Source organism: Daldinia childiae, assembly GCF_008694065.1.
Source record: "Daldinia childiae strain JS-1345 chromosome Unknown Scaffold7, whole genome shotgun sequence".
NCBI lineage: Eukaryota > Fungi > Ascomycota > Sordariomycetes > Xylariales > Hypoxylaceae > Daldinia > Daldinia childiae.
This window is the reverse complement of record NW_022984648.1, coordinates 1,329,335-1,353,933: the sequence shown is the minus strand read 5'-3', so window position 1 is coordinate 1,353,933 and position 24,599 is coordinate 1,329,335. Positions and strand designations below refer to the sequence as shown.

General features: G+C 45.5%; 8 protein-coding genes across 8 annotated transcripts; 3 read left to right on the top strand and 5 right to left on the bottom strand.

The window, feature by feature from the left end:
• Window positions 1-4,548: 4,548 nt before the first annotated feature.
• Window positions 4,549-6,736, top strand: GL218_06661 (Telomerase reverse transcriptase; the record flags this gene model as incomplete). Its single annotated transcript, XM_033583386.1, has 7 exons — window positions 4,549-4,581; window positions 4,635-5,096; window positions 5,143-5,992; window positions 6,042-6,110; window positions 6,173-6,340; window positions 6,419-6,527; window positions 6,583-6,736. 7 exons carry the CDS (start codon window positions 4,549-4,551, stop codon window positions 6,734-6,736), a joined length of 1,845 nt encoding a protein of 614 aa, XP_033433378.1.
• Window positions 6,737-6,897: 161 nt separating this feature from the next.
• Window positions 6,898-8,571, bottom strand: GL218_06660 (uncharacterized protein; the record flags this gene model as incomplete). The annotated part of the gene is made up of 2 exons (XM_033583385.1): window positions 6,898-7,916; window positions 7,983-8,571. 2 exons carry the CDS (start codon window positions 8,569-8,571, stop codon window positions 6,898-6,900), a joined length of 1,608 nt encoding a protein of 535 aa, XP_033433307.1.
• Window positions 8,572-9,689: 1,118 nt separating this feature from the next.
• GL218_06659 (uncharacterized protein) lies at window positions 9,690-10,267 on the bottom strand (the record flags this gene model as incomplete). The annotated part of the gene is made up of 2 exons (XM_033583384.1): window positions 9,690-10,088; window positions 10,205-10,267. 2 exons carry the CDS (start codon window positions 10,265-10,267, stop codon window positions 9,690-9,692), a joined length of 462 nt encoding a protein of 153 aa, XP_033433536.1.
• Window positions 10,268-10,953: 686 nt separating this feature from the next.
• On the bottom strand, window positions 10,954-12,108 carry GL218_06658 (ATP phosphoribosyltransferase; the record flags this gene model as incomplete). The annotated part of the gene is made up of 3 exons (XM_033583383.1): window positions 10,954-11,327; window positions 11,389-11,976; window positions 12,045-12,108. 3 exons carry the CDS (start codon window positions 12,106-12,108, stop codon window positions 10,954-10,956), a joined length of 1,026 nt encoding a protein of 341 aa, XP_033433537.1.
• A 1,422-nt stretch (window positions 12,109-13,530) lies between these two features.
• GL218_06657 (General alpha-glucoside permease) lies at window positions 13,531-15,686 on the top strand (the record flags this gene model as incomplete). The annotated part of the gene is made up of 7 exons (XM_033583382.1): window positions 13,531-13,536; window positions 13,678-13,838; window positions 13,903-13,928; window positions 13,985-14,296; window positions 14,360-14,431; window positions 14,483-15,173; window positions 15,230-15,686. 7 exons carry the CDS (start codon window positions 13,531-13,533, stop codon window positions 15,684-15,686), a joined length of 1,725 nt encoding a protein of 574 aa, XP_033433527.1.
• Window positions 15,687-16,220: 534 nt separating this feature from the next.
• Window positions 16,221-16,911, top strand: GL218_06656 (uncharacterized protein; the record flags this gene model as incomplete). The annotated part of the gene is made up of 2 exons (XM_033583381.1): window positions 16,221-16,223; window positions 16,285-16,911. 2 exons carry the CDS (start codon window positions 16,221-16,223, stop codon window positions 16,909-16,911), a joined length of 630 nt encoding a protein of 209 aa, XP_033433528.1.
• Window positions 16,912-17,976: 1,065 nt separating this feature from the next.
• GL218_06655 (NEDD8-specific protease 2) lies at window positions 17,977-18,967 on the bottom strand (the record flags this gene model as incomplete). The annotated part of the gene is made up of 4 exons (XM_033583380.1): window positions 17,977-18,582; window positions 18,646-18,695; window positions 18,754-18,768; window positions 18,829-18,967. The coding sequence occupies 4 exons, from the start codon at window positions 18,965-18,967 to the stop codon at window positions 17,977-17,979; spliced, it is 810 nt and encodes a 269-aa protein (XP_033433529.1).
• A 3,169-nt stretch (window positions 18,968-22,136) lies between these two features.
• On the bottom strand, window positions 22,137-23,005 carry GL218_06654 (Protein FMP32, mitochondrial; the record flags this gene model as incomplete). Its single annotated transcript, XM_033583379.1, has 2 exons — window positions 22,137-22,566; window positions 22,620-23,005. The coding sequence occupies 2 exons, from the start codon at window positions 23,003-23,005 to the stop codon at window positions 22,137-22,139; spliced, it is 816 nt and encodes a 271-aa protein (XP_033433530.1).
• Between the last annotated feature and the right edge of the window lie 1,594 nt (window positions 23,006-24,599).

The following is a 24,599-nucleotide window of genomic DNA, read 5'->3' as shown; positions in this document are numbered from 1 at the left end:
AGTTGATGCGCTGGCAGGCTGGCATGCAAGATGATTTGGTGAGAAGTGTTTGGGGGGGACAAGAACTGGTACAGACTTCGATTGCTCTAGATTAACTAACTAAGATTAACGACTAAGGTGACGGCTTCTCTTGGTGCATTAAGTCTGGCAGGTCTAGGGCAGGTCTAGGGGGGGCAAGTTTAGGTGCATTTGGTGCTTGCATTTTAGTGCAAAGGCTGAGGATTACCCTTGCCGACTACCTAAATAAGGCTTACGTAGTTACCTTGTAACTTACCTGCCAGCCTGCTTACCTGGTTTTGTATGGGGGAGTCGCTATCCGGCCAGGTACTGAGCAGTCAGGGCAGTAGTATCTTGGTACGGGTTAGGGCAGGGTCTAGCCTCTATCAGGTGTTGTGCGGGCCTTCTGTCCTCTATGTACCTACCAAAGTAGGCAAGCATGTACATAGGTATCTCTCTAGGATCATGGATCTAAGAATTGTGAACTTCGGGATACGAAAATGTGAAATTTAAGGATGAAGTACAATTTTAGCTGGATCATAACATTAGAATCCTACAAGGCTGTAGATTTCTTAGAGAATATCTATTCTATTTAAGTGGTGGAAAAGTCTGAGTTTTGAGGACCATAAGGGCCGTTTGACTGCATAACGATCGAACCGTCGGAGAATCATCATGCAGATCTATATATGCGTGAAGACATAACAAATCGTGATTGTTGTATAGGATTAATTAAATATATATAGGTACCTACCTAATATCTAATTTAAAAATTAGACAGAATCATGTCAATAATAACATAAGAGTCATAAATATCTGTTTGTGACATAGTTAGACATAGAGCGAGACCTTACATAGATCTTTCCCAAGCTTAAAACATATGTCTTTCTCTTTCCTATAACGTGATTACCTACATATATGTATTTGTGGAAATGTCTTAGTAGGCAGGCTTACATGAAAGTTGAAGATGAACTTTTTAAGCTTAAAATGATCTCAAGCATTTCGCAGTTTACAAGTTACTTGAGTACGTAACGCACAAGCAATAATCTTTATATCCCTCAATATCATGATAGAATAGCTACTAAGCTACCTAGTTCTCAAGCAATTAAATGATCGGAGATGTTGATTACCTATACTCGACGTAATCATTCTCCGTGGCCGGTGGTACTTTTGATATATTGTACCGGTTCCGGTGGGTAGTGGCTTGTTGGTCGCTTGTTGGCCGGAAGAAAACTTTGAAAGATGAAATTGACCAGCTGGCGGTGGGATACGGCATAAGTTCAGACAGGAGTGCATGCAGCTTGCATGATTCCATCGTAACCACTCGCTCAGTCGCATTATCGGAGAACTAAATCAACGGAAAGAAAGCCACAATCTATGATAGACTTGAATACTTTTTCCGACGCCAAAATGGGCTTATACCTACCTAGGTATATGGTCTGATGATGAGAGGGTGGCAAGCCTCATTATTAACGTACATGTGTAAGTGCTGTCATGCTTGTAGATGATTGATGTATCAGGCCGCAATCCTAAGGGAAAAAAGTAAGGGGTAATTCGCAATTGACGACTGACAACTGACCCCTATCAAAAGATGAGATTAACTTAGACCCCTATTGCAACTCTGGCGACTCTGACGACTTTGGAATTGGTAGTCCCCATTCGTCCCCGAGTGTTTTCATCTTGCATGGAAGTATATCTTTCGGATCAATCCAGTGGATAATACAGAGTGGCTCTGGAGATGCTTCAATATGTTGTTTGGCATGTGCATTTTAGATATGACTAGACCCGGTCGGTGATAATTAGCGAACCAATCTAGTATGACAAAGTATGCGAGTTAAATTACAAGTTGTAACTACCAATAGGGCCAGCATGCCGAGCATGTCTAAGGAATAAGTCAAACACCTTTTTTCTCGATGTCCAATGCGAATATATGTAGCAGAGCCCAACCTAGAATTCGGCCAAGCTTAACAAGGAAGAAAGCCGACTGCCGGAAGATATAATTACCTTAAGTACCTACCTATATATGTCATGGAGAAAGATGTCGTGTTTTTTAATTACAGGGTGAATTGTTTACTTAATAACTAAGTTAAAGGTGTTATTTAAGTGAATAGATGTGGTATATATGAGTACTTATTATCGTTATTAAGTTGAACGTGATATATAAGCGAGGGTAAAATAGGTATAGTTACCTGTTAAACTAGATTTGAAGTTCTTATGGAAGATATTATGAGATCAATATGAATGATTAATGCCGCGTAAGAATTGATTATCTCACCTAAGGTAGTATTCCGTACCTAGGTGTAGGTAATATCCACTTTTGAAGGTGGACTAATCTAGGTACCTAATCTCTATTTACCTAGGTACCTAAACTTAGGTACACTAACGCACGGTTGGTCTCCCGTCCGGAGCCGTGCCGGGTGGGTTCGAGTTTCTACATTGGACCTACCTAACTTACCTACCTACATACACCCACCACCTTACCTTAGGTACATTGATCAATTAATACATTAATCAATCAGCACATACCATACCCCCCAATGATACCTACTACATTTGGTACACACCTATATGTACGCAACTCATCACTCATCACGCCAATCGCGTGTGCACGGATTACGTATACGCGTTTGTTCGAACTGTCCTATGAACGAACCCGGAATTGAATTATAGCTATTCCTGACTCCCCTGCTGGTTAGACAACTTAATACGAACGCCACAACTTACATTTTGAAGGCATTATGAGACCATACGATGGCTCATCCAAGGAAGCGGAAGCGAGGAGGCACCCGCAATATCCCTTTAGATGACGAACCACCCGTAAAAAAAGGGAGGATAGGGAGGATAGGGAGGATAGATCCCGAGAGTACTCAACGTCTGGCACCTCCACAAGTTCAACACGCGGTTCTTAATCAATTCTACTCTCAAGTACTGACCTTACGTAATTATGTCCTCTCGAGACTACCTACTACGTCTAGGCTTAGAAGGAAAAAGGTTGCTACCGTCGGCATAGACAACCACATCCCAGACTCACCTCTCTCGGATGTGGAACGGTCTTTAGGGGCTCTGCTTGACGGCACGCTTATTGGCGTACAATCCGAATTGAAACCCCCAGAAGATAACTGTATAGAGGGATGGAAAGCCTTCTCCCAGAAAGGGGATGAGTCCTGCGTCACACTATCTGATGGTGTTACCGGGTTTATCGAGATACAAACACTTGTATGGCCCAGGCTTCTTTCCTAGCAGTTGAATACGATTATCCAACCGTGTCTTACAGGTGAGCTAACATTAAAAAGATTGTAGAATATGTTGTGAGAACGATATTCTCCAGAGATAAGTTTAGCACATGGCCAAAGCATTTACTTTGCGACGGCTACACTAGAAATCGGGGCTTAGGGCTACGTGCATTTCGGCCTAACCCTCATGTCGAGACGCTGAAGCAGTCGCCATGGCCACAGCTTCTCGCCCTAATGGGCGACTCGGGGGAAAGTATTATGATAAGCCTACTCCTCGACTGTGCTATATTTACGCCTGTGAAAATAGGGGCGAATAATTTCTGTCAGATTAGTGGTAAGTGTTATGACTCCGCGGCGAGGGCAAAGCCTAGGTGTTAATTCAAAGTCAGGAAACCCATTGTCAGACGCCGATGTGCTTAATCAAGAGAAGCGACTACCAGGTAGCTCTGCTCCAAAAGCTCTGTCAGATATTATATTCGTCCGTAACCGTATGCTCTACGCTAAAGCCTCTCTTAACGCCCATGGAGTTGTACACTTCGGGTTAAGACATATCCGTAAGATATTACTACTGCGTAGTTTATAGGCTACTAACAGTAGCAGACGTATTAAATCGGTCTTTATATAGCCACCTCGATAAAGCAGAAGAGCACTCAACTGAGGCTAAACAAATGACGCTGCAGAATGAAGCCCACACACTACGAATTATGATGTACATTTTCCCTCGTCAATTTGGGCTTCACAATGTGTTTACTTCCAAAGTCAATTTCAAGGAAACAGCTCATCGGCTCAAGGATTATACCCTTCGAGAAGAGGAAATTTTTGAAAAGTTTGGGCGGCTGAACGAGTCCACTAGCAAGGTCAAGATACCTAAGAGGCTAAGGGGTACCGCGATAGAATTAATACGAAAAGTACAAATCTTACACCAGCGTTGTTCTTACTCGAAAATCCTTCAACATCATTGCCCAGTAAGTCTACGGAGTTGAATTAACACCGACAGCACTAACTTTTCTCAAAGATTCATGCTTCTCTTAGCCACCAAGAGTTTGAGTCTACTGAAACCGGCGCCAGTCGTAAACCCTCACGCAAAGCGCTCGTGTTAAGGAAAAGGAAGGCAACCCAACCCTCCCCCTCGCAAAAAGATGCAATATCATCCGTTTTCGACCTAGCAACTCCACCGACGAAGATCTCTGCCTTCTGCCAGGCTGTTTTAAAGAAGATCATACCTCATGGATTCTGGGGCAGCGGAGACGTTGCTCGACACAACGAGAGCATATTTCTCGGTAAAATACATCATTTCATATTATTAAGGCGTTTCGAAGGCATGTCACTTCACGAAGTGATGCAAGGTATGAAGGTTAGTATTATAGACATGTCTCAACTTCAAAAATGTATCTCTAACGATAAAAGTTGACCGAAATTGACTGGCTTGCGCCACCTCAACTCAGGTCGAACAAAACTTCACAGACCGATCTGCAGAAGCGCCGCGAGCTCTTCAAAGAATTTATCTACTTCGTATTCGACTCTCTTCTAATACCCCTCATTCGAAGTCACTTCTATGTTACGGAGTCAAACGCTCACAAGTATAAGCTGTTTTTTTTTCGCCATGATGTTTGGCGATATATAGCAGAACCCGCAATGACGGCATTAAAAAACAAGATGTTTTCCGAGCTCAACCTCTCCCATGCCCAACAAATCCTCAACTCCCGTGCCCTTGGATTTGGTCAAATTCGCTTGCTGCCGAAGGAGATCGGCATGCGGCCAATCATGAATCTCCGCAAAAGGGTCGCTCTCCGGGGGAAGTCGAAGGCATTAGGAGCCGGAATCAATAGAATTCTAGCACCAGCACACGCAATACTCCAACTAGAAAAGGTATGACCCTTTGTTAATATCAAGTCCAAATTTCTGACCCAAACAGACCATAAACCCACAGAAATTAGGGGCCACCATGTTTTCAGTGGGAGATATTTATAAGCGTGTGAAGCCATTCAAATTGAAGGTCACCCGGCCTGGTGTTGAGTTCTATTTTGCGAAAGTTGATGTTCAGTCTGCTTTCGATACCATCCCCCAGGCGGCAATTGTCAGCTTGCTTGCTTCTATACCCCAACAACGTCGATATCGAGTATCGACGCACGTCGAGGTTGCATCAAACCTGATAAGTCAAGCAGGCAATAAATCTAAATCAAAACCCGTGAAGAGATGGCCTTCTGCGGCAATAAGCGATCGCGACAATTCTACATTCATGCAACATCTAGAATCCAAGTGGGCAACTACTAAAAAGGATACGGTGTTCGTCAACAGGTGGAACAAGTATTATGAAACTAGCGAGTTGCTTCAACTTGTAGCCTCACACATTCAACAAAATCTCGTCAAGATCGGAAAGAAGTTCTATAGACAAAGAGAAGGTATCCCACAAGGATCTATATTGTCTTCTACTCTCTGCAACTACTTCTATGCCGATCTTGAAATTCATATTCTACCTTTCCTCGATTCGGAGGACTGCCTACTCCTACGACTTACTGATGATTTTCTCCTCATCACTATAGACAAGCAGAAAGCTATCCGCTTCGTGAAAACCATGCATCGGGGTGTTCCAGAATATGGAGTGACAGTAAATCCCCGAAAAACTTTGGTTAACTTTGATATGAAGGTCAATGATGAGCCGGTCACAAAGTTAAGTCCTGGCCAACGGTTCCCTTATTGCGGCACTGCGATCGACTGCCAGACTTTGGACATATCTCGTAATCGAGAAAAGGTCCAGGAGACAGGTAAACATCAGGCTAGTTTCTCTCAAGTCCACCAGCTAACATCATCCAGCTATATACAACTCTCTCACAGTCGAGTTCTCGCGTACACCAGGACGAACGTTCCAGCGAAAAGTTCTTAGTAAGACATCTCTCAACCCAATAATACCAGTTTTCGGGCATATGAATTAATACATACCATAGATGCTTTCAGGATCCAAAGTCATCTCATGTTCTTTGATTCGGAGCTTAACTCGGTTAATACCACATTGAATAACATATACACAGCCTTTTGCGAAACAGCTACTAAGATGTGGGCATATGCTCGCTGCTTGTCGGTGCAAAAGCAACCATCGGCAGACCTCGTCATTAGTAAGTTTAAATTAGAGCGGCTGTACTTCATATGCTACTATACTACTTTATGGTATACATCCTGACACCATGTCATAGAGACGATTTCGAGACTGGTCGATACAGCCCATCTGCTCCTCGTAAGCAAAACGCGCAAACTTCGGTACCCGGGCTATACCTGCGATGTGAAGAAGCCCGAGGTAGCTTGGTGAGTTGCGTTCTATTCCGCTACATTTTATATGTTACTAATAGATCTAACCTAGGCTTGCTTTTAACGCCTTCTGCAAAGTATTAGAGCGGAAACAGTCTAAATACAGTACGGTATTGAGCTGGCTAAAGGCCGAGGTTAGAAAACTTAGTGCAAAGAAGGACATCCGCCATGGGCGTGTAACTCATGTCGTTAGCAATCTGCCCTGACCGGGCAATATATTCATGTATTTCTAATTCGCAATTCAAAGCATCCAAGTAGCCAACACAAATTCTAATCAAGATACCTTATTACCCCCAAACCATCTATAGCCAAACCATTCTATATGCATCGTGCCGCGCCGTGCTATCCCCAAGTTAAATTCTAACGCTTAGATTCCAATCCCGCTATCCCACCAATGCTTCCCCCAGTACCACTTCGGCCAGAAATCCCTCTCGTACCTCCACACGCGGCGGTCCTGAGTCGGGCCGTAACCTAGCCACCTGGTTACGGAAACAGGCACCGGCTCGAAGAGCCACAACCCACAACGTCCGAAGTCGTCTATCAGCGCCCAGCTCGTCAGCCACATCCACCCGAGCACAAAAACCAAGTTCCCAAGCCTCCTCACCCACCTCGGCATCCGACGTATCAGCGCCCCGAAAGCAGCGCGCGCCAACCACGTCTGCAGCGCCGACCCCAGGCCCGCGAACATGAAGAACAGCGGTGGAAGCCACCACTTGGACCTCGCAGGCACGGTGCTATAGCTACCGGACGCATGCAAGAAGGCCGACTGCAGAAATGCAAAGGCGAAGGCGGCAGCGCGCTGCGTCGGCGATCCGGGCTTCACGTACCCGTTCGTCTGGAGCCAGCGCGCCGGCGCCGCGAACCCGAACCGGAACGTCTGGTGCCACCAGCTGCCCCAAAAGCCGGGCAGCCCGCGGTCCAGGACCTGGGAGAAGGAGCCGACGGCGGAGGGCAGGTGCCAGGGGTGGGCGCGGAAACGCAGGATCTGCGGGGACGGGGGGACCAGGGCTAGCGATAGGGCGCCGACGGCGAAGGCGAGTTGGAGCGCGGATATCACGCCTAGGAACGAGAGGGCGGTGCGCTGGACGGAAAGGATAGTGGGGGGGAGAGATGCTAGGTGGGGTGGGAGAGGGGCGAGGTCGCTGTGTTCGGGCCCGAGGAGGAAGTACGGGTCGGCGGTCATGTGCACGGCGCAGAGGTCGACGAGGAGGTAGCTCGGGATGATGTCCTGGAAGAGGCGCGCGAGGAAAAAGGATTTGAGGGTGAGTTGTCGCGTGTAGCCTTGCTTGCTGCGCTGAGGGCCGACGACGCTCAGGGGAAGTTGGTACCCGTTGATGGTGGGGGGTAGATGATAGGGTGGTAGACAGGGGATTGCCCAGTTCCAGCCTTTTGGGTAGGGATATCAGTTAGTTAGTTGCTTCTCAGCGAGGAAATGTGAGTTTGGTTGCCTACCTGTCATCCGGAACGAGCTAGCAATGTCGAAGGCCCAGTCTAGCCGAGTCCAGAGAGAAGCATCGGCTGGGTATTCCTGCCAGTAGTATTCGAATTCTTGCTCTGCTTCTAGTTTCTTGAGCTCAATGACTATTTCGTCGTTGGTTTTATATTTCCGCAGTGAAGGTATTGCGTCTAAGAGTAACTTCTTTGATTCCTCTGATAACTCTGTTTGCTCCGGGGATGTCTTCGTGGTGGCAGCGCCATCTATCCTTTCTTTACGACTATGAGCTGATCCATTGCCGTTAAGTTTACATCGGTCTGATTCCAAACTGGTTGAATCTGCAGAACCTGCTTCCCCCTTAGAGCTCTTAGTTGTCTGAGCAGCGTGGCCGTTCTCCGATAATAAAGGCGAAGAAACTCTCGACTCCTTATTCCCAGTGTTTTTTACATCTTGTTGTCTTCTCTTCCTTCTAATCTCCACTCTCTTGGCTTCCCATTGCGGTTTCGTCCAGACGAGCAGGGCGAAATTCCATATGATACCCCAAGCACCGATAAGACCAGCAGCATAAGCAGCGGCGAAGTTCTGGCTTGAGACGTTGAGTATCATATGAAAGTTAAAGGCCACGGTAAAAGCGAGGACAAGCCATCTAGCTCTATATAACCATGGCCGGTTCTTGTGCGGTATAGCAAGATAGATGATGGGTATAAACCAATAACCGATGAAGTATAAAGGGACTAAGAAAGGCTTCTTGATGCCGGCTGAAACGTCCTCTTGAAACTTTGAGAGGTAGAAATGTCGGTAAGCCGATGCTATATCTACACCTTCCTGGGCCATCTCTTAGCGGCCCGGCAAAATAAGCGTCTCTTCAAACTTTTGCTCTATAGTATACATTGCTTTCTTAAGCAATAGTTAACGTTAAACTCTGATGATAGTATTTCAGCGGTAACACTTAGAAGATCGATGCTAAATATTAAACAGATCAGAATCTCTAGTTAAAATTTTTTAAAAAAATAAAAATAAAAAGCAAATTCTTAGACACGAGATATCATTGACGTAGGCATATGATGTATCTGTCGCAGATATAAAGTACTCCGTATATTTTTTGGAAAGGCTCCTTACGACTAACACATGATAGGTGGCAGGGTGGATCAGCGGCTTGTGGTTTGGTCGCTAGGCCTCAAGGGTATAGCTGCGCTAAGGCTTTAAGCTCCCGACGGTGACGTCAAAGTCCAGAGTCGTGGGATACGCTATGTTAGGTAGTGGTACGCTTGGATAGCTGGGATAGGTAGGTATTTCCCGAAACATTCTTTCAGCACATCATCTTCCCGTTCCTGATCGCTGCAAGATAATCCATCTGTGAATCCATGCTTAGATATAAGCTACCCCTGCGAGACGAACCGACGCATGTAACGCTGGAGCTCGATTCGGCGATATTTCACATGTCAAACGTGGGGGGGCTTGTATTCACTATGTAATATTGACACATTCTCTTGAAATATCTTCCAATTTCATGAAATCCGTCTGGATACTCGATATAACCACACTCCATACCTATCTCACCATCAATATATAGAAATATTCATAAATCGTAGATAAATCTGTATTACGCCGTAACCATCGCTCTCAATATTCGTAGCTCTGTTCAATAACGTCGCCATCCAAACCCCCCAAACCGAAAGCCGCCGCCCTCCTCATATACTCGTAAAAGCCATAACGATATCAAATCAACTAGCAAACCAAGACATTACTCCTGCACTTAGTCGCCAAAGCACCCAGACCACAAAAAGCCCTATGGCACCTAATCCGAGCAAGACGGTGCGCTGCATCTCAAAAGCATCCGCCGTCTCCATCTTCATGAGCTTTTTCTGCTTCGTGTGATAATACCATCGTTCGTCATTCCCGGCGCTACTCGGTGCCGCATTCTGTTTCTTGCGGTCGACCCATCCGTACGGGTGCGGGCTAAACAGCAGCCGGTCCAGCCACGAGGGCAGCAGCCAAGTTGGCAATCGACTATATCGTTCGGAGTGCTCTTGGATGCGCTTGTCGTGGTAGTGGCAGTCGACGAGGTATAGCGACAGGAGGAACGTGACGAAATGGATGGGAGTCATGATAGTCTGTATTACCTAGGTACGTTATTAGTTGACGTCTGACAAAAACTAGTTACGGCCTCATAATATATATATAGTATAGTAACACATAACAAACTTCAAGTCCCACAAGCCAAGGTTACTGGACTTACCTGATAAAGGCTCGACTGTTTAGCCCCGCCAGTTTCAGTACGAGACATTGTCTTGGATTCCATGCTCGCTCATGCGATAACCCCGAAACAATAAAAATTTATACACGACGTTCGGAATTGGCACAATCCGATAAGATTATTTAAATAAGTGTTGAGTTAAATTTGGGAAAACGAGCAGTTTAATGATACTTTATCATCGGGACTCTTGGGACCCGCTCCGCATCTTCAAATGCGTGGGTAAGTACGAATTACGAGAATATCTACGTGAATTTCCATTGGATACGAGCTTGACGTGACCTGTCAGTGTTGGAAGGTTCCAATTTGATGTCTCAACTGATTGCCCCCTTCTCCCGCCCGACCCGCGCCGCTCCGGCTTGCGTCAGCGCGGGCGCTACATTAACACTAAAAGCAAAGCCACCAAGAATTCATAAGCCTTGCACTCATGCAACTGTTCCTAGCTAGCAAAGCCTCACGCTACCACAGACATCCTTTACATTAGTGTTTTTAATACCGAAATTTGTTCGGACGGGAAATTTATTCGGGAACCATGGTACTAAGCCAAGATTGCCTAGAAAGTCTAGATTTTGGGCATTCCCAAGCAAAATAAGCGTTAAGTAAGAAGTACATGTATATGCATGTTTCCTTTCCCCCCATATGCACATAACCTTCCCCAAGAATTCCAGTTTATCCGGCATCTCTTTAATACGAAGCATAATTATTTCCTTTGTTTTAACTATTTCTTCCTTTTTTTAACTTCTAGTGTTCGCAATGTTTAATACGAAGATATCAGTTGCTCCTATTTTAGTCAGCTCGTCCATTATCGGCGCAATCTTCTTCTTCTCGACCATAACGCTGACTGCAACCCAGCCATCCTCTTCCAAAGATGTTACTGTTGGTGCTCGTTTCCCTGGCGCAATCTTGGTTGCTGCCGCAAGTCCTGATCTCTCAACATTGTATTGACATAGGACGTATCGTTGAGCTGTGATGACGCCGCGGATTCGGGCAGCAATTAGGTCTACAAGAGCTGGATTGGAAGGCTTTTGTGACTTGATCAAGATGGCTGTCGACTCAACAACAGTATCAATTGGTTTAAGTCCCGCGGCCTTCATGGTTTCCCCAGATTCTGTCGGGGTTAGCATTAGACTTGAGGCTGAATACTAAATAATTTATGTAGGCAAACTTACCGACAAGGTCGATGATTCCGTCTGCTACACCAAGAGCGCAAGCTGCCTCGACACTACCGCTCAGTTCGATAATTTTCGTCTGTAGCTTCTTGGCAAATTGTACGGGAGCGCCATTTGCCTCCTTTGCCGCTTCTTCCTCCAATTCTAAGTTGGTAAAGTACTTCTGTGCCAAGTGGACAAAGCTTGTGCCGATATTCTTCCCAATTAGGTCTTTCGGGGAGTTATAGTTGCCTTTCTCAGGGACTTGGACCTGCAGCTTGCAGCCTCCGAACCCTAGATCCAAGACAGTTTCGATTCCGGATCCTTTTGAGTTTCGTTCGGTTTCTTCCTCTGGGGTGATCTCACCCGAAAACCGCCGTGCCTTGTACAGAGCGCGGAGACCGGCATCGTGTTCTTGCACTTGGTCATGTCCCGTTATTCCTAGGTCAACTTGGCCTTCGCCAACGAAGGTAGGTATGTCGGCTGCCGGGAGAAATATGAGAGCTAGAGGAAGATTCTTGACCAATGCTATGTCAAGTCTATTCTCTCGTCTGAACTGGATATCGGCACCCTCTAATAAATTGAGAGTGGCTTGGTTGAGTCGTCCCTCTTTCTAGTATGTTAGACCTATAGAATCTAACTGGCTTGTCCAAGACATAGTTGGAGAAGAAACTTACTCTTAGGAACGGCAAACAACAACCGGCCCTCCAGGCTAGTAACGATGGGCAGAGCGTTAGCCATAGTGACAGATAATGCTAGAGAGATTGAGGTCCTCCTGCCACTGGGAAGACAACTCGAAATGCTTGGGGGGGACGAACTGATTAACTAGATCCATGATTGCGTGATGAGTGGCGGCGGTATGGAATAAATTTAGAGATGCAGCTGTGAGGACCGCTGCGGAATCGTGCGGGCCCTTAAATTATGGATGGGCCAATTGAGGAGGTCTACGTCCACTCTATCTGCAGATTTAATGGTCTCGAGCTACGATGCTTCCGTGGCGTTTTTTCTAGCAGGTATATTCCCCTTACTTCAGTGAAAAAAACAACGAATAGCGCCTTTAAAATTGGTTAAAATCTAAATTCTATAACCCCACGTTCCTGAATCGGAGCTTCCACTTCGTTGTCATCTTACTAATGGCGGGGCATTGATTCGTACATGCATATGCAACAATTCAATTAACCGCCACAATCCTACCTTAAATATCAACGTGGCCTCCGTACGCGATGCCGGTAGGATGACGGGATTCTATACTGCATTAACCTCATAGTTTTAGGATACCATATTGCTGCAGTTATTTATATCGGAAACATCTTAGCGTGATACGCTCCATTTTACCTACCTACCTACCTATCTACCTACCTACCTATTTGGTGTTATAACAATTGAGCAGTGCTTCATTGACTTAAACCGATAGCACGTGAATTATTCAGATAAGAGAGCTACACAACCATGTATGGAACTTCAGTTCGTACCTAAGCGAACCAACATACCGGGACGCTTGCCGCGATCCGTGGTTGATCCCCCGATGGTAGGTACCTATGTATTCAACCCAGGCATCTTTATACGGTAGTATCAACTTGGCCTTGTTCGTGTAATTCTAAATTAAGTGAGCTTGATGCCGCTTAACCGCTGGATGAGTATATTACTTACATAATGTAGTACAAAGGCAGTTTCAAAAATGAACTTAACTACCTGTCGAAGTCCGAAATGATAAAAATTTGCCCTTCCTTTTTCAGTATCTTACATTGATGCTGTGCCTGGATAGAATCGCAAATCGATTATAATAAGAGTTATAATAATCGAAAAGGGGTTGCACCAAGAAAACAAGAAATCGTACCAGTTTTCTCCAACGTCAGCATTTCCCTTTTGCAAACCGTTTCACTACATTTCATAATACCAACGTACTTTTCTACCAACGAGAATCATCAAATCCTCGTGTTTCACAGGAATTGTACAGATTTCATTGTGGTGCCAAGCCACAGTGGATAGCCCTCAATGATCCACAAACATCCCTGTTCAATGACATTACGGTCTTGGCTCCTGCTAGTAATAACTATTAGCTAAACCTCCTAAACTTTACCTATGCATTCATCTCGCAACATTGAAGTCTCACGAGACAAGCCGAGAAAGCCAGCTTTCCTCCAAGCTTTTTTCTAATTCACCATGGTCGTAACAACGACTAGTTAACAATATAAATTACCCCTTAGTATCGATAATTTAGGAGCATTATTGGTCAAATTAGACGTGTACGAAACCTCGAATTCCGTAGCAATTCTAAAAAGTTGGCTTCAATATCAGCGTCGCGTATAGCTGACAGAGGGCTTTCAGCGCGAACTCGAGTACGACGAACGCCGGGCTCGTGGCCCTCACAAACGGAACAATATGCCAAGATGGTCAGGTCAACCCTCTATCAAGGGGAGTACTGAAGCAGTGCGTATGGCCTTGTTGACACTCAACACCATCGGCATTACGTACGTCGCAAATATCACACCTATAGGATGAGACGGTGGATGCTGACTTCACTGTTGCGCGTAGATTCGTTTGGGGTGTAGAGCAAACATGCAAGTTTCCCCAATGGCTTCAATATGAGACAAGGGCTAATGGCTCCTGCGTTTAGATTGTACCCCCTACCTCCTTTCTCTCGGATTGACGAAAAGTAAAACATCCTTGGTCTGGATCGCTGGGCCGCTCTCTGGACTTATCGTGCAGCCGATAGTCGGCGCGTTAGCAGACGAATCGACATCGAAATGGGGACGACGTAGACCGTTTATCGTGATTGGCGCTATACTCTCTTCTCTGTGTCTCCTCACTTTGGGTTTCACAAAGGAGATAGTAGGATACTTCGTTCCCGACGAAAAGGTGGCGCAAACCTTCACAATATCCGCCGCCGTGTTGTCGATATATGCAGTTGACTTTTCTATTAACGCCGGTTAGTACATGATACTTGCGCTTGGATGCGTTCTGCGTTGCTACGTGCTAACAATACTATTAGTAATGTCGGCGGCAAGGAGTCTCGTCGTTGACACACTTCCGATCGACAAGCAGCAAACGGGATCTGCTTGGGGTAAAGAACCATGATGCCCGTCTCATTAATACACACTAACTTTATCAACAGGTAGTAGAATGTCAGCCATTGGCCATGGAATTGCCTATGCGACCGGCGCTGTCGATTTGCCCTCACTCCTTGGAACATCCCTAGGCGATACCCAGTTCAAACAGCTGACTGTTATTGCCGCGCTGGGTCTTGTCTTGACGTGTGGAATTACTGCCTGGGCCGTAACAGAGAGGATTTTGATCGCTCCAAGGCATGATCCTCGTAGGAATGATGGGGGTTTTAAGGTTATCAGTCAAATCTGGTCGACTATTGTGAATCTGCCGCCTCGCATACGAGCAATCTGTATGGCGCAATTTTGGGCTTGGATTGGATGGTTCCCTTTTCTCTTCTACAGTACAACGTGGATAGGCGAGACCTACTTTCGATACGATACGCCGCATGATGCAAAAGACTCGGGGGATGCGCTTGGGGAGATAGGTAGAGTTGGAAGCGAGGCCTTTATTATCTATTCCGTCATCACCTTTTTCGGGTCATGGATTCTGCCAATGGTTATTAGATCACCAGATGATGAAAGTTATACCCGGCGCCCTCCCCAGAGTCTTCGGGGCGTCATGGAGAGATTCAATAAGTATAAGCCAGACCTTCTAACTGCGTGGATGTGCGCCCATGCAACCTTTGCAGGAGCAATGATCTTCGCACCATTTGCCCATAGCTTTAGGTTTGCGACTATCCTCGTTTGCCTATGCGGATTGTAAGTGTCTTGTATATTCCTAAGATGTCCTGACTTTAACATCTAATTCTTTATAGACCTTGGAATATAGCATCATGGGCGCCTTCGGCATTCCTCGGAGTCGAGGTCAATAAGCTTAGTGGCGCAACTGGGTCCTCCAACTCATCGTACCGTCGTCTGTCGCATGACTCAAACGTGGAGTTGGAGGACTTGAATGATCCGGCCAGCCCTTCCGTTCTCGATCCAGAGGGTTTGCACGCCACGTCGAAGTCGGGCTCATCCGGTCAGCTATCCGGTGTTTATTTCGGTATCCTGAACATCTATACAACGATCCCACAATTCATCGGCACAATTCTCAGCACTATCATCTTCAGTATCCTTGAACCAGGCAAGAGCCCCGAGTTGGCGCATAACGCACACCCAGATGAGCACCACAGTACCGACGGGCCAAATGCTATTTCCGTATGCTTGTTCATTGGGGCCTGTAGTGCAATGGTGGCTGTATTTGCCACTAGAAAACTTAAGTATTTGTAGTATTGCATGTTTTACTACTGGATTGCTAGAGAAGATATACGGGCGCCGGGGAGTAAAATCTTAATTGTATTAGAATTCATAATGGCCAAGGCGTGTGTTGTAAACTGAGATAGGCGAGGCGTTCGGGAAGTTTTAAGGCTAGGTATGGCCGCCGATATAGAATTGATTTGGATTTCGGGTAGTTATCGTCATGGGAATATTCACTATAAAATGTCTATGAGGAAGTGTGTTAAAGACATGTAATAATACCTACCTATAAAAAAGGTAGGTAGACTAAATGAATTATCTTAAGGCGAGCTTTCTAATGTGTTTTATTAGTAGATAATTAGTAACGTACTTGCGTATAAAATACCATTTAAATAGTTCCCCGATAAGAGATAGTGTAGACAATTACATAACAACCCCACTAGAATTTCTATCACTATTCGGTCCATTTTCTAAATCCTCAACAAGCCACCCTTCATATTCAACAAGTACCAATACCTGCTTTAACATACCCAAGTTCTCGGCTTTGTAAATAATACAATTTAAAATATGGTATTTCTCTCAAGCTCGCATAATCGCTCCCTCAATCCCATACTAACAACAACCACCCCAGGCCCCAGTCGTCCCCTCCAAGCGGCGCTCCCTCCGCCCCAAACTCGCCGCCCGCTCAGGACCAGAGCCATACGCGCCGCGCAAAGCACCGCGGCCCGACGCCGTGGGGACAAGCGACTCGTTCTCCAACTCGAAGAAAGACAAGCGGACCATCAAGCACGCGTCCTTCGTCTCGCGCATCGAAAAGGCGAACCAGAAAACGCCTAGACGCCGGCGGCCGAACAACAAGCTCGTGGCGAATCTCGACTCGCTGGCGGATGCTCTGCCGGACTTATTGGCGGACGGGGAGACGGAGGAGGGCCTGAGACAGATGAGGGAGGGCAAGATTAGACATCGGAGCTTGAAGAGTCGGCCTGGCGCGCTGAAGAGGAAGGAGAGGGTTGTCAAGGGCGAGGTGCAGAGGTTTGGGGTTAGTCTTGCAAGGCTGAGTGCTGTTGCGGAGAAGCAGATGGATGTGGAGCAGAGTAGTAGTACTGCTATGGGCGAGGATAGCGGCGTGGTTTCGCAGGGCCGGGATGCGAGTATGGCGCCGGTGTCGACGACGAATCGCTGGGCGGCGTTGCGAGGCTTTATCTCGGCGACTATGGAGCAGAATCCGGCGTTTGTAGAGAGGCAGGATGGGAAATGAAGGGGGTCGCAGTAACATCAGTGAATAATCACTCCAAGATGGTCGAGACGCGAGGGTATGGCTGATGTTGGGTAAGAACACCATCCATGTGTTATGTGTTTCTATCAACTTGCGCTAACATCACTCTTCGACAGTCACAAATCGAGGGAACAGTATACATGCCTCGCTGTTATATCCGCAGCAAGTTTGATATCCCTTATAGGACAACCAACGAGGGACTAGGGTTTATCTACCCGTCCCGGCCTCGTTAGTCCGTCTTGAGGGAATACTACTTACACCATTAGATTTGCCAGTTATGTGCCAATAAGGTGTACGCCGTACGAAACCCCACGAGGGTGTTTTACTATGGGGCGGCTGGTAGCACTTAGAGCGTTTGTGGACGTCCAGAAATAGTATCACTAAGACACCTGTTCTAGTTACGATGGCTTCATATTAATCTGGAGTTCGGAGTTGTGCTTATCATTGAGGTAGCTTCAACGGTATCTCGCCGAAATTTAATGACTGTGCCTGTTATATTCGCTGTCAACGCTTTCGAGAACCAAGTCTCTAGCTAGAAGAATATCAAATGTCACGCTATAATTCACTTTATCCTGGCCATCACGCATTGGTAGACTGTAAATACACGCTTTAACTGCTTAGTTATCAAATAATACATTTCTCATAATGGTATTTATCCACCCATCGATGCCAGAGAAAATTCAAACAAATCACAAATCGCTGTTTCCAAATCCCTCCCTGGTCCGTAGTATGCAGACATGAACAATGCAAGTAACCCTGATTCCGCATCCTTTATACTCCCCGCAAGTCCTAAAGGGCCTCGCTTCAAGTAGTACACAAGTCGCTATAAACGTGATTTCAGCAACACAGAATACACCAGGTGCAAGATGGACACGACTGTAGAAATACTTTTCGAAACAGCCGCGGTCAAGTGTCGTGCCTAGGGATGTCGAATAATAAATCACAAAACCACAAGGCTCGAGGGACGACACCTAGGCGGGCGAGGTGACAGTGTACTGATGGTATAAACCGGTGGTCGATCTGGTTAATCAACATACCCACCGAACTCTATTCGATTCGGGGTGGCGTATTGCTCGGTGTGAGACGCCTTCGCTCTCCCTCCTTGCGCAGATTCTCGATTATCTTAAGCATTTCCTTACGAGCTCCGATACTATCGATAGCTTTGTGGGCCATGCTCATGGAAATCTTCTCCCCGGCATTGACGGCCAGGAGACGCTTGACAAGTAGGTGTCGCATGACTATACAGACAAAGACACCACAATCGCTTCCATTTTCTTGCTGCGGCGAGTCGGGTAGATAATGGAATCGTAGGGATCTGCCGAGTACGCTGGATAATCGCTTAGATGCCTCCCAAGCTTCGGCGTTATTTGAACCGTCTAGCGAATCGTAGTGGAATGAAACGCCATCGATGATACTCACAAGGAGCAAGGACCAATGACTTCCACCTTCGGCTTGTGAGACGTTTCGGTTGTCGTTAATAGGGAGAAATATGTGCGTTATCTGTCGGAAGTCAGGTAAGGCGGATCGAACCATCTCGGTATCCTTATTCTTCATCAGGAGGAAAGTCATCGACGGTCGGAGGAGGACGATGTGTGCTTGGGGGTACTTCGAAAGCACTTCACGTTCCAGGAATTCTTCCCAGAAGGCAATGTTCTACAAGGGAAATTCGTCAGTAACCCTTAAAAATCAATTACATATTTCACGGCGGAAGCTTACGTTGTCGGTCAACCAGTCATTCTTAAGCGCCTTGATATCCTCGTACGTGACTAGGCATTGAGAGTTAGCATTGCCAAAAAAAGGTGAGAATAGGACCGAGAGGCATACGAAGAATGTCATGATCTAGAGAGTTTAGTCAGTACATAAAGGCGTAAAAGACGTAGATCGGATATAAATTCTCACAGGAAAGGTACGCCTGCGTGGGCGAAGGTGTGGGCGAAAACTGAGATCTTCTTGAGCGCAGTCTGCGGGAAGGACTTCTTCTGTAATGGGGGCTCACGCTGTCATTCAGCCGCCGAGTAAACTTATTGCGGAACGTCATTTGCAAGACCTGTGATTAATGTAGCCTCTCGGGGCAATATAATAGCTGTTCGTCTTCGTGCGATAAGTCAATGGGTAAGGTTGCTTGCTTGGTGGGTTGGTGCGAAATTCGGCGGTCGGCGAACGAGAATGCGCGTAGAGGATGTGGGGGCGATTAGGAACGATTCGATTCGATCCGCGAGTCGAGTTAGGGTAGGATAACGAAGGGAGAGAACGTGTCTCGTCGCGAATGGTTTAAGAGTAGGTTAAGTAGGGTTTGTGGTGACGCTATTCAAGTAAGGGTATTTTTTCTTGTTGAACAACGATGTTTCAATGTTTCAATGTCGATATTCCCACTTAGATGCCTTCGAATATACGTACTTGCGAACAAATCCGTTTAGCAATTACCAATAGGAACCTGTAGTAATTGCTAAATGCTAGACAAGATCAGAAATGACGGAAGCCGAGATTCAGGTAGTGCTGTGTGGTTCGAAACAGAGAAACAGGCTGCTAACAAAGAATGCGGGAGGAATTGCGGGTGGAATTACAACGATTATGTATATAACATAATAAAATTATTATTCAAAGTTAGGTAGCGTTTAATTCTGAAGAGGATCAACACAAAATACCACACTTTCTGATGCAAGTTGTGCTGCTGTAGGAAGTAGCTTAAATATTAGGATGCATGCAGGAGGTAGGTAGGTATGTATTGTAGGTAGGTTAGGAGGTTATTGTAGGTATTTTAGTAGAGTATGTAGAGGAAAAAATGGGTTGTAGGAGATGGGAAATGTCAAACTGCGGGGCGGCAGCCATGTACTTATATGTATTGTTCACTAGCCAATACTCATGCAGGTACCTAGCATCTATGCAGTATACTTACTTGAGGTAGACTTGCTCAAGTGTGTTGGGAACTTACTTCTGCGTACATTGACACAGCATAAACTTAAACGGTTAAAGGTCGTCTGACATCAAAGTCCTAACCTTGTCATAGGAGATAATCTTAACCTATTCTTCCTCATCGTCTTACCCTTCGTACATGTATGTAGGTACGAACATACATGATCCATAATCACCCACAAGTGGCACCTCGGTATCATATACACTACGTCCGATAGCCCTACATATCGCGGTCTAAATAAGCTAACAACGCAAGATGACGAACACTGGGAGAGGCTGAGCAAAACTTGCATCACTACCGGAAATACCTGACTTATTGCTTGGGCGCGAAAGCAACATAGTAATCGAGACATTTTAGCCAGCCAACCTAGCCAACCTAGCATACCGCTAAACGCCTTCGGACCCCAGCAAACGGAATATAAGATCCAGAACCGATTGCTCGAGCCGATCAGATGGAAAAACCTAGAACGCCCCACAGATGTCCATGGGGTTTATCTCGGTACGTATTGCTTCTGCCGCGTAGCACAACATCACCCCACATTTCAAGCATTCCTCCTTCAGGCCTATAGAAGCTTGGCATACGAAGCACTACTTTAGATATCTTCCTTTTTTTAACACTTCCCTGCTCCACTTGCCAACAGGGAATTGGTAACCTCTTACGATTCATGTTTGAAAAAGGCACGATTAATGAATCTCATACAGCATAAAGCATGAATTGAGAAGAGTATGTAGGTTGTCATGTGTCTCTCTTGTAAATACGTACCCAAAATGACAGTGCTAAATCCTAAATGTCTTTGATGTCTTAGGTATATAGGGATATAATCAAAAGGGAGATACAGACTAAACGCCCTAAAATTATAAAGTGAAACCAATTATAAGAGATAAAGTTAGGATTTCTTCTATTGATAACTCTTGGACGCGAAATATAACTGTTAAAGAACTTAACTAATAATATTAAACTCCGTATTGCATACCCCATACCTACTTAGGTAGCAAAATGACAAGTCCAGGGAGTATTAGTATGACTCGATTCGAAGGGGTATTCATAATAGACTTTGCCTTACATAAACTCGGTGCTCTCGTTTCTTTCGAGGCTATTCCATTAGTTTACACTATACACCTATAATCGCAACACTTAACTAGTAACCTGATTAACTTTCAATAATGGCAATAAAAAGTTATATCGGTTTATTATCGTAAAATAATATACATGACCAAGAGAATCATTACCCCTTTATTGAATTTCATAACATAATCGAGTTTGATATGTATTAAAAACCGAACATTAGGATACAGCCTCTATGTCACAGCTAAAGTTTACGATGTCGTGTATTTATATAAGGTTAAAAGAAGGTATATACTTAACTTATCAATGAGTTGTATATTTCTACGAAAGGAGGATCGAGTTAAGTTACTATCTTTAAGGTGATTGTTAAGGTATCATATAATTATAGTGTAGCCTAGTACCTGCGTGGTGTAGTGAAGACTCCCCGAGGCTACTAGAACACGAAAATAACATCAACTTGAGGAGTTACAGTCTCTTTCTCGGGAATCGGATGACTCAGATATGTCATTTTTGTGCTAAGCTATATAGGAACGGTAGTACTCAAACTCAAGACACAAGTACCCCTAGAATAAGGTTGCCGGACAAGACCATTAGGGGGCACGAGAATAGTACTGCTGCACAGGTAAGTTAACCTGACAGTTCACTACCAGACCACAAGTTTATTGTGTATGTATGTTCTAAGTTCCGATGCATAGAAGAGGGCTGTGTTTAATACGAAAGTTGAACATACGAGCTAGAACTTGGGATTATCTGAGGGCCATAGCCCCAGTAGTAAACTACTGATGTAACCATGGAGGCCTAAGGCTATACTTATGATAAGTTAGTATAGTTTCACAGAACAGGCAGTAGGTTACACCGGGCTACCTTCTTAATGGGTTGTTGGGATTGTGTGTTCGCCGGCGACTGACTGACTCACTTGCATCATAAACCTTGCCTTTGGTATTACATAGGGTTGGGGACTGGGGGCGGTTCTGCCAAATACGTGTTGGCAAGACCCGAGGCTGGCTGCGCACAGGGAATTTACACCGTGTTGTACCAATAACTGTATTTATTGGACAAGGAATATGTACATGGAAAATACTGTTGGTCGGATCTATCCTCATGGATTTGATCTCTGCCTTATATAATTCCCACTCGTCTTGCGACTGGAAGTCTTTAATTTTTAATACCCCAAATGATACGAACAACCAGTGTGCTATTGTGGTGCTGGATATTCGCGCGTATGCCTTTACATGAGCAATCTCCAAGCACCAAGCAACAATGCCGCAAAACCCGTACAGACACCCATCAACCACTGGAGCGTCTGGAACTTGACTTGCTCTAGCTTTTCTCTTAAGGCAGCAACTTCTTGCTCGATCTTAGTCTCCGTCTCTTTAATCTTCAACTCTTGGCTTACAGCCTCTTCTCGTATCCGACCCTTTTCCAGGTTCAAATCTAGCCGCACTGACGCCTGCGTTCGACCGATCTCATCTCGCAGACGGTTATTCAACTTGGTGATATCGTTCGTTAGTCGCTCGTGGGCAGCGCGGGTTGTGTTCGACTCGGTGCTGTCTGCGGAGAGAAGCTCGGAGCGAAGCTTTGCAAAGTCTACCTTTTGCGTGTATGTTGCTTTGGCAGCATCTTCGCGCAATACCATCGTCCGAGTTAGGTTTTGTATGCTAGCTGGCGTGTTAGCGGCGGCAGCTAACCAAGAACATTTATTAATGCTTGCCTCTCCTGGATCACATCGTTCAAAACCTTCATCATTGCAACAGATTGCTCTTCTGTGAAGCCATCGCTCTGTAGTCGTTGGACAAATTTCAGGGTATCAAAGTGGTGGTCTCTGCCCCGCGGCGCTGTAGCATGGAATGATCTTCGTAAATCCGGATTCTGAAGTAGAATAGATGGTCTCGTCCTTGCATTACCCGATATATACTGAGGTTTCTCTCGAAGTGAGTGGAACGAGGCTGTCCCATACCCTTGCCATGACCGTCGGTTCTCTGCGGGTAGAGTCGCAGCTCGCAATACTTGCGAAGACCCAGTAGATCCTATCCAGCTCAGTCGAGGGAGTAGAAATCTCGGGAGTGTTTGGGCTGCATTCGCCGTGACTCCCGCCATGTCATATACTGAAATATGCTAATCCTAGAGGTAAAAATATCTTGATCTGAATAGGTTGTGTGAAAGCTACCCAAATAAAGTGGGATATGCGATGAACGAACAAGCTTGGAGTTCGCGATATTCGGAGCTTCTGATGCGGATGTACCTATGTACCTAATTATAGTCTATAGGTACGGACCCACCTAAATGGGCTGATAAGTGGCTTATCGACTAGGGTGGAGTGGCTGAGCTACTACAAATTTTGAAGAATTTCTGCGATGGGGAAAATTTCTTCTTTTTTCTTCATTCAAAAATGAACAACGCAAAAAATCACATTCTCGAGACACGATATTTGGTGCGAGGTTTCCTCTCTTTTGCAGTGGCCCACGACCACTGAAGTTCTCGGACAGAATGGAGACTAACTCCCAACGAACAATCTTGGGTGCGGTGCTTCCCATCCTTTCGGGGATGATGGGGAGGATCGCAATGATTGAACGTACATGCATATCATTTAATGTTTGTGTAGACGTGTAAGTATTGATAGGTGAAGTTGATCATTCTTGTTGATTATATGTAAATAGAGCTTAGTGCTCACGATGCCCTATGATAGCCGCTGGAGTAGCACGTCTTTAGAGGTTGTTGAAGGGCTGTAGTATTTCTGTCTCTATGAATTGATATGTGACGATTATAGAAGGAGATATTTAACATATCCTACAACTTAGGCCTGAAACTGAACTGGATCATTCACTCATGCTTCAGTTGACTATTTCATAGCTTTGGTACTTTAAGAGTTCCCGGGACCATTTCAAATGCCAATCGAAGCGGAAGCGTACTTGGATTTATTGAATTATCGACTAGCATAACTTAGTGTTGCCTGCGGAAAATCGGGTTTCGACATTTAGAATTGATATAGGTGTTGTTAGTTCTCCATAGTAAAGTCTCACTTGCTTGCTAGGACCTTGTGTAAACCAATGATGAGTCTCCTTATATGAATGCCTGTTATAGGATATCTAAAGGCTATATAATGTATCCAGGTAACTTACTTAAAGGTATCCGTATAGAGGTACTGTAGCTTTGCGGCAAGTATTGAGACACTGGATGACCAAAGCAATGTGATTGATACCTCCAAAGCCTAAGGTTTTGATATAAATGATTTCAAGCAAACGGAAAGTGGTACTAGGATGACGATGTATCGTACTTACCTGAATAGCAATTTAATTCTTGCCTGGAGCTGCACCTACCCTGGCAATCGGTACGTAACGGCATAGCTGAATGTACGTGGCTCGTGCACGACGTCAGGTACATGACTGGCAGCCTCAGGTGCTCCTTCCGAACAAGTATCCCGTAACATTTGGAAAGGGATCACCATATTTCGTACACACGTCCACTTTCCTCCTAGAAATTCTTACTACCTACCACTGATTAACCAACCTGCACCTTCTCTACTCCATCCACATTTGTACAATACTTGACCTCATCACCGTGCCTACTTAAACGACGTCCCCATTGACGCCTGCACGCGTGTTTTCCTCTACTTACTCTCTTCCCCTACATAATCAATCCCTGGAGGTCTCTTCTGCTAATTTAGCACCTTAATACCTTCCTTTCCACCCCT